Below are 13,205 nucleotides of genomic sequence, written 5' to 3'. Positions count from 1 at the left end.
CACGCTTGCACCTTGATCTATTGGAACATGAAGAGAAATGCAAACCACGTTCTTGAAAAAATACTTTCCAGCAAATAGAACCGCAAATCTCCAAAGGCAAATGATGAATTTTTCCTGCAAACCTAATGAAAACTTTGCTCAAGCATGGGAATGATTCAAGGACCTTCTCAATGCATGTCCATATCACACTTTTGAGTAGTGGAGAGTGGTTAGTTTCTTCCATGATGCTTTGTCTCCCAATCTTAAGATGATAGTGTCAACCATGTGCAATGGGGAATTCTTCGACAAATCGCCTGATGAGGCATTTCATTTCTTTGACACTTTAGTAGAAAATACTAGAAATTGGGAAGTTCAGCCACTATCAACCAATGATTCAAGAGACTATCCACAGCCCAAGGGTAAACATCAGCTGAATGAGAGTGATGATTTGAATGCCATGTTAGCTGCATTAACCCGGAAGATTGAAACTTTAGAGATAAAGAAAGCCTAGACTGTTAATGAAATTGAGGTTAGGTGTGCTGTGTGTGAGACTTCAAACAACAAGACAGAGGATTGTCCTACATTACCTGCTTTTAAAGAGGTATTTTATGGTCAAACTGGAAATACACACTTAAACAACAATGAAGGAAGGCAATATTCAAACCAAAATCAAGGGGGGAATTTTCATTCTGGGGGTCACCATACGAACTTCAATTCTTATCATCCCAACCTCCTCCATCATCCTAACTTCTCATTGAGAAATGATTCTGCAGCCCAGCTGCCATTCCCTTCACAACCTCCGCAATTTCAGGCTAATTAGGGGTCTACAACCAACACATACCAACCTCCTCATAGGAGATCCTTAGAAGACACCCTCAATCAATTCATGCAAGGCCAAATGGAAACAAATGCACAAGTGGCCAAATTCCAAGAACAAACCAATAGAGCCATGGAAGATATTAGAAGTCAATTGACTAAGCTGACCCAAACATTGAGTGTAAGAGAACCTGGACGATTTCCTTTCCAACCTAATTCGAATCCCGTAGGACAAACTGATCAGGTAAAAGCCTTATCCAATGAAAATAAAAATCATGAGCAAGTGCAAGCAGTAACTGTCCTAAGGAGTGGAAAAACAGTTGAGAAACCTGAAAACCCTAGGATGTCATACCCTACTATGCAAGAAGAAGAGATAGCCGATCATAGTGATTCGGTTATCAAAACAACCTTGGTGGAAGAACAAGTACCAAGCAAAAAGGAAAACAAAGGAAAATATGTTGTAGATGGAACTCAATTCAAGCCCAAACCCCTTTTTCTTCAAAGATTGATTAGTGCAAAGAAGGAACAACAAAATACGGACATATATGAAGTGTTCAAGCAAGTGAGAATCAACATCCCGCTATTGGATGCAATTAAACAAACACCTTCATATGCAAAATTTTTGAAAGATCTGTGCACTGTCAAAAGAAAAATAAATGTGCATGAAAAGACATTCTTGACTGAACAAGTCAGCGCCATTCTCCAATTGAAAACTCATCCCAAATACAAAGACCTAGGTTGTCCAACCATTACGTGCATCATAGGAAGTCAAAAGGTTAATCGGGCACTCTTGGATTTAGGAGCTAGTGTCAATTTGTTGCCATACAGTGTGTATCAACAGTTGGGATTAGGTGAGCTCAAACCCATTAGAGTGACCCTTCAGCTGGCTCATCAAGTCTGAATCCTCAACAGGAGAATAATTGCTGAATCTGTTAAAGGTACACAAGAAAGTTCTAGGTTGGATTATAGCAGACCTGCATGGCATTAGTCTCTTAATTTGCACCCACAGAATTTTCTTAGAAGAAGATGCAAAGCCGGTGAGACAGATGCAGAGAAGGTTAAACCCAAACATGAAGGAAGTGGTTAGGGGGGTAAGGTGTACTTAAGAATTGATTTATTGGTGTTTGAAATTGATCCATTGTGCAAATAATTTTGTTTGACTTGATAATATTGTCTTGTGTGGTATATATGATTTTATTGGGCCCTTAAAAAATTTTTAAAATAATAATAATAATAATAAATTAAAAAAAATTGAGGGAGACAGAATTGACGCTGGTGGTAGCCGCTTTTCTTGAGTAGTTCAATCACACTGTCTTATAAAGAAAGAGACACACTGCCAAATGTTGAAAAATAAGACACTAGACGACGCCAAGCCTGATGGTGCAATTATGGCATGCCTTGAGCTGAGTGTAGAATAGTGATGCCCAATGCTCTATAAGAGACTCCATATCTGTATGAGGCAAGCCACACTTCTTGAGCTCAATCTTCTCTCATTTGTGTTATTTTCCGATCAGGTACTCTCATCCCTTTTGTAAGATTCATAATTCTTTACTTTCTTCTTATTATAGTTGTTTAAAAAAAAAAAATGGATCTTCAGCTCTCAAAAATTCGCAAGTATTATCCATCTCTCACGCAGAATGATTTGAAAAAAATTTATGCTGCTAAGTGTGAAAGACTTAGGCTATTGATGCGTAATAACATCTTGGAAGATATTCATTGGCTGATCGAAGCAAAAGTTCGATTAGTTGGCGAAACTTCACCTAGTTTTAAGCACTTTCCAAGCTTGGGAAAGAGTAGTTTTGCAAAAAAACAAAGAGCGAAAAGAGTGAATGGTTGTCACAAATATGCTCGTTGGACCTGTAACACACGATGCAAATCTATGGGGTTTACGTCCGTAAATCGAGAAGATAAAATTAGTTTCATAAAGAATGGACTGAGTAAGGAGTCTTTGGATGATATCCGATTGACTCTTGAGACGCATCCATGTGGAATAGTGCAAAGAGAACTTCTTGCTTTATGAACCCTATTCATAAGTGACCACCAACGCTATAGTCTTGGGAATCTGACAAAAAATAACCCTGTTTGCCAATCTATAAGAAAATTGGATGGGAAGCCTATCCCCACTTCATAGAAAGTGTTTGAGCCGTTTTTGGACGTAAAACTAGAGGAAGATGTGAGCCACAATCACAACTACTTGTAAATACGCATGATTTTTGTTTGTGTATATTTCTTGTTGAATTCTTATATAGCTACTTTTGATCACCAAACTTCTTTTCAGGGCATACATAAGGAACAAACGTAAATGGAATGTCAGTTAGTTCATCGAATCAATACCATATGTGTACTTTGTGGCTCTTAACTTGGGAGCGATATTTGTTACACACATGCAGCAAGCGAACTTGGGCGAAAATTGGGAGAGCGAAACATTAATTTGGTATATGAAGGGGGAAGTCGTGGATTGAATTGTTATGTTTCACAAGCTGTACATTTTAGAAAATCATGTGGTAGGTGTAATGCAAATTCCTTTGGCTGAACCACATATTTTCGGGATTACACGTGATCAACTTATAGAAATGACTTTTATGTCTGAGCGCACGGCTTGTAAGATTTATCAGCCAGACGCCTTCATTGCTTTACCAAGAGATTTTGGAACACTTGAAGAAATATTTTGTATAATCTCCTGGGCCAAGAGTAATCTCCATACCAAACCCATTGGAGTTTTAAATGTTAACCATTTTTTCGATGGATTGCTCTTTTTTCTTGATTAGGCTGTGGACTAAAAGTTCATTTCTCTTTCAGTAAGAAAGATTCTTATTTTTGCATCCACCATTGAGGAGCTGCTAGAGAAATTACACGCTTATGTTCCACAGCACGATCCTCATGAGCCTCGGATAGACTGGTCTAAGGTAATCAGTAACAAGTGCCAAAGGGGTTCGATTAATTTAGATTTATCACTATAACGAGTGCTCTTTGTTAAGATGGCTGAGTAAGGAGTACTTTTTGTACTCTTGAGACGCATCTATTTATTGTACAATTTGTAGAATTTTTCTTGGTTGTGTTCTTAAAATAATTAATTAATTAAAAAAACTATAAAATATTGTTAGGCAAGTCTATGATAAGATGGCTGAGTAAGGAGTACTTTTTGTACTCTTAAGACGCATTTTATTTATCTTATGACTTGCATGAAATTTTTATTTTGGGGTGAAAATATAAATATATATATATATGGTATGCTCATTTGTTTGTTTGAGTTTTAGCAATTCACAGTAAATCTATGGATTTGTGGAGTTACAGGTATTTCTAACAACCCTATTTTATTACTGCAATTCAAGTTGGGGGTGTAAGGTTTAGTTATGAATTATCTGGTTCATGTTTAACTGTGAGCTTGCTATTGCTTACTTGTAGTCTTGTGGGAATTGATTATCTTTATCTGCTCTTATTTAAAAAAAAAATATGTGTTTTAAATAACGCTATTCCTAAAGGTTTGGAGTTATGCACTGATAGCTGGTTAAGTTTTCAATACGAAACATGAATGCATTGATTTCTTATTTGAAAACGTATATGCATTAGAATAAGTAAATTTGCATTTATCGGGTATTCAAAATTTAAAAATTGGTTATCGGTCATAAATTCAAAGGTAACAGTAATTAGCTGATTAGTACACTGTATGATCCCTCAATAGAAGTGGAGACTATTACCCAAGTGAGTGTTTGAGCCTAATAACTGTTAATTCTGAGTGAAATAACACTTACTCTGAATATGCTTTATTGTTTATCTCATCTTTTCAATAGCTTCAAAACATCAATTTTCTTTGAATGACTAGTATGATAGCGGATGAATTTGACTGGTTTCAAACTTCGAATTAGATAACTGAGTAACATCGTTTTGTAGAAGCATGATAGGGGATCAATTTCTTTCATTTTGGGCCTATTAACCTTTTTATTTCTTTAAATTAACCTCCCTTACTAGCCCATTTGAGTCATTTATAGTACAATTTCTTTCGTTACCCTCATTTAACCAATAACCATATGAATTTTGTCCAACCTAGTGTGTTTTTTGGGAATTAGTCAATCTAGTTATTTTCATATCTTAAAAAAAAAAGAGAGAGAAAAAAAAGAGAAAAAAAGAAGGGAAATTCTCTTAATTATTCAGCACAATTGTTTCCAAATAAATTCTGAAAAAAAAAAATTCCTGATAAACCCTTTGCACACTACCTTTTCTTTGACAACCTGTATTAACCTCAAAGCCCCATTACAACTCGATCTGGTCCCTCTTGATGCTATAAATCATGTGATCTCAGAATTCGAGTTCGGAGTAGGGAATCATGTTTAAATTCAGAAACTATTCATTTAGGGCATTATTCCAGTCATGAAGCTATGTCAATTTCCCTATTCTTTCCTGAAAATACATTCCTTGTATTTGGGATGACACCGAGTTTTGAACTTGTTCTGCGTTTACTCTTATAATGGTGCATCCCTTGTGTGTACACCTGAGGAATCATTTTTATTAGAGGAAAAATCCATAGTAAGGTTTAAAGTCAAAACTTCGAGGGAGTAAGTCTGTGTGTTGGTTATTCTAATTGTCATTCCTGAGATTGTATGACCTTTAACTAAAAATATGATTTAGAATGCTAAATTACTTATTCGATTTTATGCATTTAAGTTTCGAATTTGAAATTTTTACATTCATACAATTATTGTAAATAAATCTTGGCAGGTGTATAGTCTGATTGCTAAAGGACTAGTAATGTTTAAGTTGGGGGTATGATTAGTGGTTAATTTTGTTATAATTATAACCCCTGTTTTGATTTTAAATTGGTTTAATTGAATAGTTATTTACAATATATATAAATATAATATATATAAATTGAATGCCATGCGTGAAGCATATATATGTAACATATATATATAATATATATAATAACATTTGAATTACAAGCATGCGTGAACCATTAAATTGGAGGCTCAAATTATTAAAGTTCAAGGAAGGCCCACATTTAATTGCAAGTTGAAATGAAAAAATGGCCCAGCACATGCCCATTAAATTGAAGACCCAAGGCCCAACACATGTTTAAGACCCAACTTGAACAACCCATGGAAGACATCATTTGGAGAAGGCCTAAGTATTTTTAATCTTAATGAAGGCCCAAAACCCAATTGTAGAAATCTATTTTTATTTTTAAATATTTCTTTTATGAGTGCTTTATTATGTGTGTATTTTAGCTAAAATTCATTTAACTTTAAGTGTGTATTTGGGCTAAAATCCATTTAACTTTAGGTGTGTGAGTGCCCATTAGATATAATTATATTTAATTGAATAATTGAAATTGTGTGGTTTGTATTGTATCTTGTGGGCTATAAATAGCTCATTTGGTTGCACTTGTAAGAGTGATTATTTTTCTTGAATAAAATCTTAGTTGTTTTATTAGATTTTCTCTTTGAGAATTACTTTTGTTCTCTTTTCTTTTCTCTATTATTTTCTCCTGTGATCTTACTTTATTTATTTTTTCTCTTAAATTTTTATGTCATTTATTGTTACTTTATTATCCACCGCCTAAATGGCCGGTTAATTTCTGCTATTTTAATTCCTTTCATTTAAATTATGTTATTTAAATTACGCCATTTAAATTTCTGTCAATTAATTTTTAAATAAAGATGAGTAGCTAAATCCAATCTTGGGTTAAGGTAAGGACAGTATCCAACGCCAATGATTCTCAAAGAAAGCTGCGCTTTAAATGAGTGACATTAATTTAAATTTCAGTATGAGTGTGTATTAATTATTGAGAAATCAGTAGGTTTGGATTGGAGCGTAAGCCTAGCTTAGAGCTTTCATGCCACGCATGAGAGTTACTAGAACTGAAAACGCTATCATACCCAAACCCGGATGATTAATTTAGTTGTTTTGTGTATTAACTGCAATTAGATTTATGGTAGTTGCTTAAATTAGAATCCTGCATATCATGTATGGGGATTGCTTAAACTAGAACTATCATCATCTCTAATTACATTTAATAACAAAACCTCATATCTGAAATTAAATTAATGTTGCTAATCTTTTCTGCTAAAAATTGGGAGTCAACGAGTTGGTGTTGAAAGTGTCTTAACTCAAGTGCTATCCAATTTCATATTCTCACCTTTAGTGTTTATTTCAACTTCTGCCTTACTTTATTTCCTAGTATTTGTTATCTAAAAATCCATAAAAAAAATCGTATTGCCAATTCGTCCAAATGCGTGTGTGTGTGTGTGACATTCTTTTTCTTTTGCTATAAATAAATCACTCAATGGATGACCTGGACTCATCTAGAAAATACAAATTTAAATTTGGACTACAACTGCACTCGTACACTGATGAGTATAAACCTCACACCAAAATAAAAAAAATATATATATAAAAGTTTTATTGTAGTTTTTTTATTGTGTTTTAATTATAGGGTGAGAGTGCAGCCACTCGGCATCACTCTCTGCCAGATCAGCCTTGACCACCTCCTAAGCCTCCTCTGACGTTTCGCCTTCGACGTCTGGGTCCGTCGAGCCCAGAGCCACCAGTCGACCACCCATTACCTCTTTAGAAGGGTTGCACCAGTGGTGCGAACCCAAAAGGATTTGATCCTATGAACCCACAACCAATGCAAGATATACGCACCCCAAGAATGCTAAACACAGATTTGGATGATCCACACGAAACCCTTGGACATGAAAGAACAAGGACCCCGAATGTTGAAGACGCCACAAGGTTGATCAAGCCTTGATAAGTCAGTTAGTTCAAAAAAGAACCCAAGAGAAGAGCACCTCTCAAATCTGGAATTCCAGAAAAGTAAATCACTCATTCATTGATTGATTTTCAATTGTTGGGAGAGTACAATTTATAGAGAGAGTAAACACTTAGGAAAATACAAAAGACCATAATTACTAGCCTAGGAAATATTCAAATCTAATTTCCCACAAAATATTAAATCTCTAACTTAATTAGCCTAGAAACTCAAAGTATTAAAGATGCTTGAAAATATGAAAAGTCAGATTGGGTTTTCAAGATTAAATTTTCGTGCACCCATGTGGCTAAGATTTAAAACAACATGTGCAGCCCAAAATAATAAAGTACAAGCCCCAATGAGTCAGCCCAAGTGTCCATTATGGCCCAAGCTCTTCATTTAATAGTATTCTGGCTCAAAAGACTCTCAACAGCTCCCTCTTCAGCCCATATAATGTTGATGACGTCTTGCTTGCTTTTTAGGTCAGAATCTTGATAATTTTGATTGGCCCACATATCTAGAACCAGCCCATTCAAAGCTTCTTTAAGTCTTTTAGCTCTTGCCCTTGTAATTGGCCCTACTGGAACATGCAATGGGTCACTTGAATGATTTGAGTCAGCTTGTTCTTCGTGATGATTCTCATCATTCCCTCTCTCCTCAAAAGGATTCGTCCTCGAATCTTCACCTGCATCAAATGGAGATAGATCAGAAACATTAAAGGTAGCACTGATATTATACTCACCAAGTAAATCTATCTTGTAGGCATTGTCATTGATCCTCTCAAGAACTTGGAATGGACCATCTCCTCTAGGAGCCAATTTAGACTTCCGTTGAGCTGGAAACCTTTCTTTGCGCATATGCACCCACACCCAATCTCCAGGTTCAAAAATAACACGCCTTCTTCCTTTGTTGGCCTTGGATGCATATTGCTCATTTTTCTTCTCAATTTTCTGCTTGACACGTTCATGCATTTGCCTCACCATTTCAGCTTTCTTTTTTCCATCAAGACTTGCTTTCTCATTAACAGGCAATGGTAACAAATCCAAAGGAGTTAGTGGATTGAAACCATACACTATTTCAAAAGGAGAATATTCTGTAAACGAATGAACACTCCTATTATATGCAAATTCAATGAATGGCAAGCAATCTTCCCAATTTTTCAAATTCTTTTGAATAACGGTTCTGAGCAATTGAGTTAAAGTTCTATTAACAACTTCAGTTTGCCCATCTGTTTGTGGATGATAAGCAGTAGAAAACAACAATTTAGTACCTATCTTTCCCCACAAAACTTTCCAAAAGTAACTAAGAAACTTTGTATCCCTATCCGACACAATGCTTTTGGGAACTCCGTGAAGTCTCACAATTTCTTTAAAGAACAAATCAGCAACATGAGTGGCATCATCAGTTTTATGGCATGGAATGAAATGTGCCATCTTAGAAAACCTATCAACAACCACGAAAATGGAATCCATTCCCCTCCTTGACCTAGGTAGCCCTAAAACAAAGTCCATAGAAATGTCTACCCAAGGTTCATTTGGTACAGGCAAAGGTTTATACAAACCATGTGGTAAGACTTTGGATTTTGCCTTCCTACATGTTATGCATTTATCACAAATCCTTTTTACGTCTCGTTTCATTTTTGGCCAAAAGAAATGTTCATGCAACACATCTAAGGTCTTTTTTTCACCAAAATGTCCCATTAGACCTCCCCCATGAGCTTCCCTAACAAGCAATTCTCGTATAGAACATTGAGGCACACAAAGCTTATTTTCTTTAAACAAGTATCCCTCAACTCTATAAAACTTACCAATTGCATTTTTCTCACAAGCAAGAAACACATTAGCAAAATCAACATCATTTGCATACAACTCTTTGATATGTTCAAATCCAAGCAATCTTGCATCTAGAGAAGTAAGAAGAACATACCTTCTAGACAATGCATCTGCAACAACATTCTCCTTTCCTTGCTTGTATTTGATGACATAGGGAAATGGTTCAATGAATTCCAGCCATCGTGCATGTCTCTTGTTCAACTTTCCTTGACCCTTTATGTGCTTCAAAGATTGGTGATCAGTGTGAACGACAAATTGCTTAGGCCAAAGGTAGTGTTGCCAAGTCTCTAATGCTCTCTTAAGTGCATAGAGTTCCTTGTCATATGTGGGATCATTCAAAGCAGCGCCACTTAACTTCTCGCTAAAATAAGCAATAGGTCTTCCTTCCTGCATCAAAACAGCTCCTATACCAATTCCTGAGGCATCACATTCAATCTCAAAAGTTTTGTGAAAGTCAGGTAATGCCAATACAGGTGCAGAACACAACTTTTCTTTAAGAACATGAAATGCATGATCTTGTGCCTTTTCCCATTTAAATCCAACAGATTTCTTAATGACCTCAGTGAGTGGTGCAGCAATTGTGCTAAAATCCTTTACAAAGCGTCTATAAAAACTAGCTAAGCCATGAAAGCTTCTCACCTCAGTGATGTTTGTAGGTGTTGGCCAGTCTTTTATAGCCCTCACCTTTTCTTCATCAACTTCTACCCTTTGTGTACTTACAACAAAACCAAGGAAAACAATCTTTTCCATGCAAAAACAACACTTTTTTGAGTTAGCATACAATTTTTCCTTTCTCAACACATCAAGGACACAATGCAAATGACTCATATGCTTTTCAAGATTTTTGCTGTATATCAAGATATCATCAAAATAAACCACAACAAATTTTCCAATGAATGCACGCAATACATGATTCATTAGTCTCATGAAAGTGCTTGGTGCATTTGTGAGTCCAAATGGCATGACTAACCACTCATAAAGCCCATGTTTTGTTTTGAATGCAGTTTTCCACTCATCCCCTTCCCTCATCCTAATTTGATGGTATCCAGATTTCAAGTCAATTTTAGAGAAAATACTAGATCCTTGCAATTCATCTAGCATATCATCTAGTCTAGGAATGGGATGGCGATACTTTACCGTGATGTTATTCACAGCCCTACAATCGATGTACATTCTCCATGATCCATCTTTCTTAGGAACAAGAAGAACTGGAACAGCACAAGGACTCAAACTTTCTCTTACATACCCCTTTTCCATGAGCTCCTGAACTTGCCTTTGAAGTTCTTTGGTTTCTTCAGGATTGCTTCTATAAGCTGGACGGTTGGGAATTGTTTCTCCAGGAATGAAGTCAATTTGATGTTCAATTCCTCTAATGGGTGGTAAGCCAGGAGGAATATCTTCAGGGAATACATCTTCAAATTCCTGTAACAAAGATTCAACAACACTAGGAAGAGGTAAGTTAAGAGTGTTAGTGTTCAAACAAGTCTCTTTGTAGACAAGCACAAGCAAATGCTGTCTAGCAAGCAAGACACTCCTCACTTCGCTCTTTTTTGCATAAAAACTCACTTTTCTCTCCTCTTTTTCTTTTTTCTTTGGAATTCCTTTTTTTGAGCTCTCAATTTTTCTCTCATTTCCACTTTCTTTTCTTTTTGAATTCTCTCCCTCATTTTTCAATTCATTCTTTTTTTTTCTCTCTCTTTTTGCATCTTGACTTGATCTTCATAAACTTGCTTAGGAGTCAATGGTACAAGTGTAACGGGTCTGTTCTTCATCATGAATGAGTATCTATTTGTATACCCATCCTTAGTAGCCCTTCTATCAAATTCCCATGGTCTGCCCAAAAGTATATGACTGGCATGCATTGGAACTACATCACATAACACCTCATCACTATACTTGCCAATTGAGAATGAAACAAGGACTTGCTGCGTAACTTTAACCTCTCCACATTCATTCAACCACTGTAACTTGTACGGTCTGGAGTGTTTAATGATGGACAAGTTCAATTTCTCAACCAATGTAGTACTTGCAACATTCGTGCAACTCCCCCCATCAATGATCAAGCTGCAAACCTTATTGTGTATGAGGCAGCGAGTATGAAAAATGTTCTCCCTTTGTTGCTCCATGTCATCTTCCTTAACTTGAGAATTCAAAGCTCTTCTAACCACAAGTGCTTCTCCTTCTACTGCATATTCAACCCCATCATCACTAGCATCTTCAAGTGAAGGCATGGATTCATCACTTTCACCATCAGTTACCACTTCATTATTTTTCTCAATCATGACTCTCTTGTTGGGGCATTGAGAGGCTATATGACCTGTACCCAAACACTTGAAGCATTTAATATCCCTGTTTCTAGAAGTTTGGGAATCAGTTTTACCTTTGCCTTTAGTTGAAGCTTCATCCTTGCCTTTGGAAACCCCCTTGGAATCAGTCTTGTCTTCTTTCTTCCAGTTTTGTTTCACAAAGGAACTACTAGATCCAGAATTGAATTTTGAGGCTCCCTTGCGCTTGAGTTGCCTTCCTACTTTTATTGCCACATGCAACATGTCTTCCAACTCCACATAATGCTGCAACTCCACTATATTAGCTATCTCTCTATTTAATCCATTCAAGAAATGAGCCATTGTAGCCTCCCTATCTTCTGTCACATTAGCCCTTATCATAGCCACCTCTATTTCTTTATAATACTCCTCCACACTCTTAGAGCCTTGCATAAGGGTCTGCAATTTTTGATAGAGGTCTCTAAAGTAATGGTTAGGAATAGATCGCCTCCTCATGAGAGTCTTCATTTCTCCCCAAGTTGCTACAGGCCTCTCACCATTTCTTCTTCTACTCAAAACCAATTGATCCCACCAAATGATTGCATAATCAGTGAACTCTATTACTGCCAATTTCACCTTTTTTGCTTCAGAATAATTATGGCACTCAAAAATCATCTCTATCTTCTTTTCCCACTCCAAATAAGCTTCAGGGTCATTTCTACCTTGGAAAGAAGGTATCTTCATTTTAATGTTACCAAGGTTCCCATCTTCCCTATTCCTTTGTCTTGTAGCATTTCTCCCATGACCTCGCTCATGCCTTACTCTTCTACGTCTATTTCTTCCCATCTCAATTTCAGACTCATAATCTTCCTCATTCTCACTTCTTGCTTCATTTCCAGATTCAAACTCTTCATACCCATGCCCAAGAGGTCGTCTAAAATTAGGATTTCTATTAGGTTCCCCCCTTTGCAAGTTTGCAATCATTGCATCTTGTCTATCCATCCTATCCCTTATTTCCCCAAAAACCATATTGAAGCGCTCAAACTGTTTTTGCATAGCATTGACAACAAAATCCATGTTTGGTGTACCCCCAACGCTTGATGGTTCCTCCTTGTTAGACATTTGCAAAGCTGTAAAAAAAATCCTCACAACAATAGATGTCACTCTTCCCTCGTGTTTCACTCTTGATAGGCTTTTTCTCAATGATGATCTTTCACACTCTTGCCTTTTTTCCACTCTTAGTCTTCTCTATTGGCTCTTTAGAGAACTGGTCAACTCAATCAAAGGCAATTCCAACACTTGTATAGTGAATTCAACACTTGGAGACAATGAGAAATGTGATAGTAGATCAAGAAAAAAAAATAGAAATGCAACAATGAGAAAGGTGGAAGTGGATCAGCAACTTTTAAGAACAATTTGACACTTGGAAAAGATGAGGAATGCAATAATGAATCAGGAGCTTTTAAGATCAACAATTTGTAGAATAGAAATTTGGATATCAAACACAAATCAGCACAACCTTTTTTTTTTTTTTTGTTTCTTTCTCTTTTCTTTTCTTTTCTTTTC

The 13,205-nt window shown here is 36.3% G+C and overlaps 1 protein-coding gene across 1 annotated transcript; it reads right to left on the bottom strand.

The window, feature by feature from the left end:
* Nucleotides 1-7,607: 7,607 nt before the first annotated feature.
* On the bottom strand, nt 7,608-12,969 carry LOC127789046 (uncharacterized). The gene is made up of 5 exons (XM_052317797.1): nt 11,088-12,969; nt 10,645-10,989; nt 8,987-10,566; nt 8,286-8,653; nt 7,608-8,228 (listed from the first exon to the last, which is right to left on the bottom strand). Exons 1-5 carry the CDS (start codon nt 12,759-12,761, stop codon nt 7,939-7,941), a joined length of 4,257 nt encoding a protein of 1,418 aa, XP_052173757.1. The 5' UTR covers nt 12,762-12,969; the 3' UTR covers nt 7,608-7,938.
* Between the last annotated feature and the right edge of the window lie 236 nt (nt 12,970-13,205).

The sequence above is a fragment of the Diospyros lotus genome, chromosome 13 (genome assembly GCF_014633365.1).
Source record: "Diospyros lotus cultivar Yz01 chromosome 13, ASM1463336v1, whole genome shotgun sequence".
In the NCBI taxonomy this organism is placed as follows: domain Eukaryota; kingdom Viridiplantae; phylum Streptophyta; class Magnoliopsida; order Ericales; family Ebenaceae; genus Diospyros; species Diospyros lotus.
The sequence above is the reverse complement of the archived record's forward strand: the minus strand, read 5'-3'. Positions and strand labels throughout refer to the sequence as shown.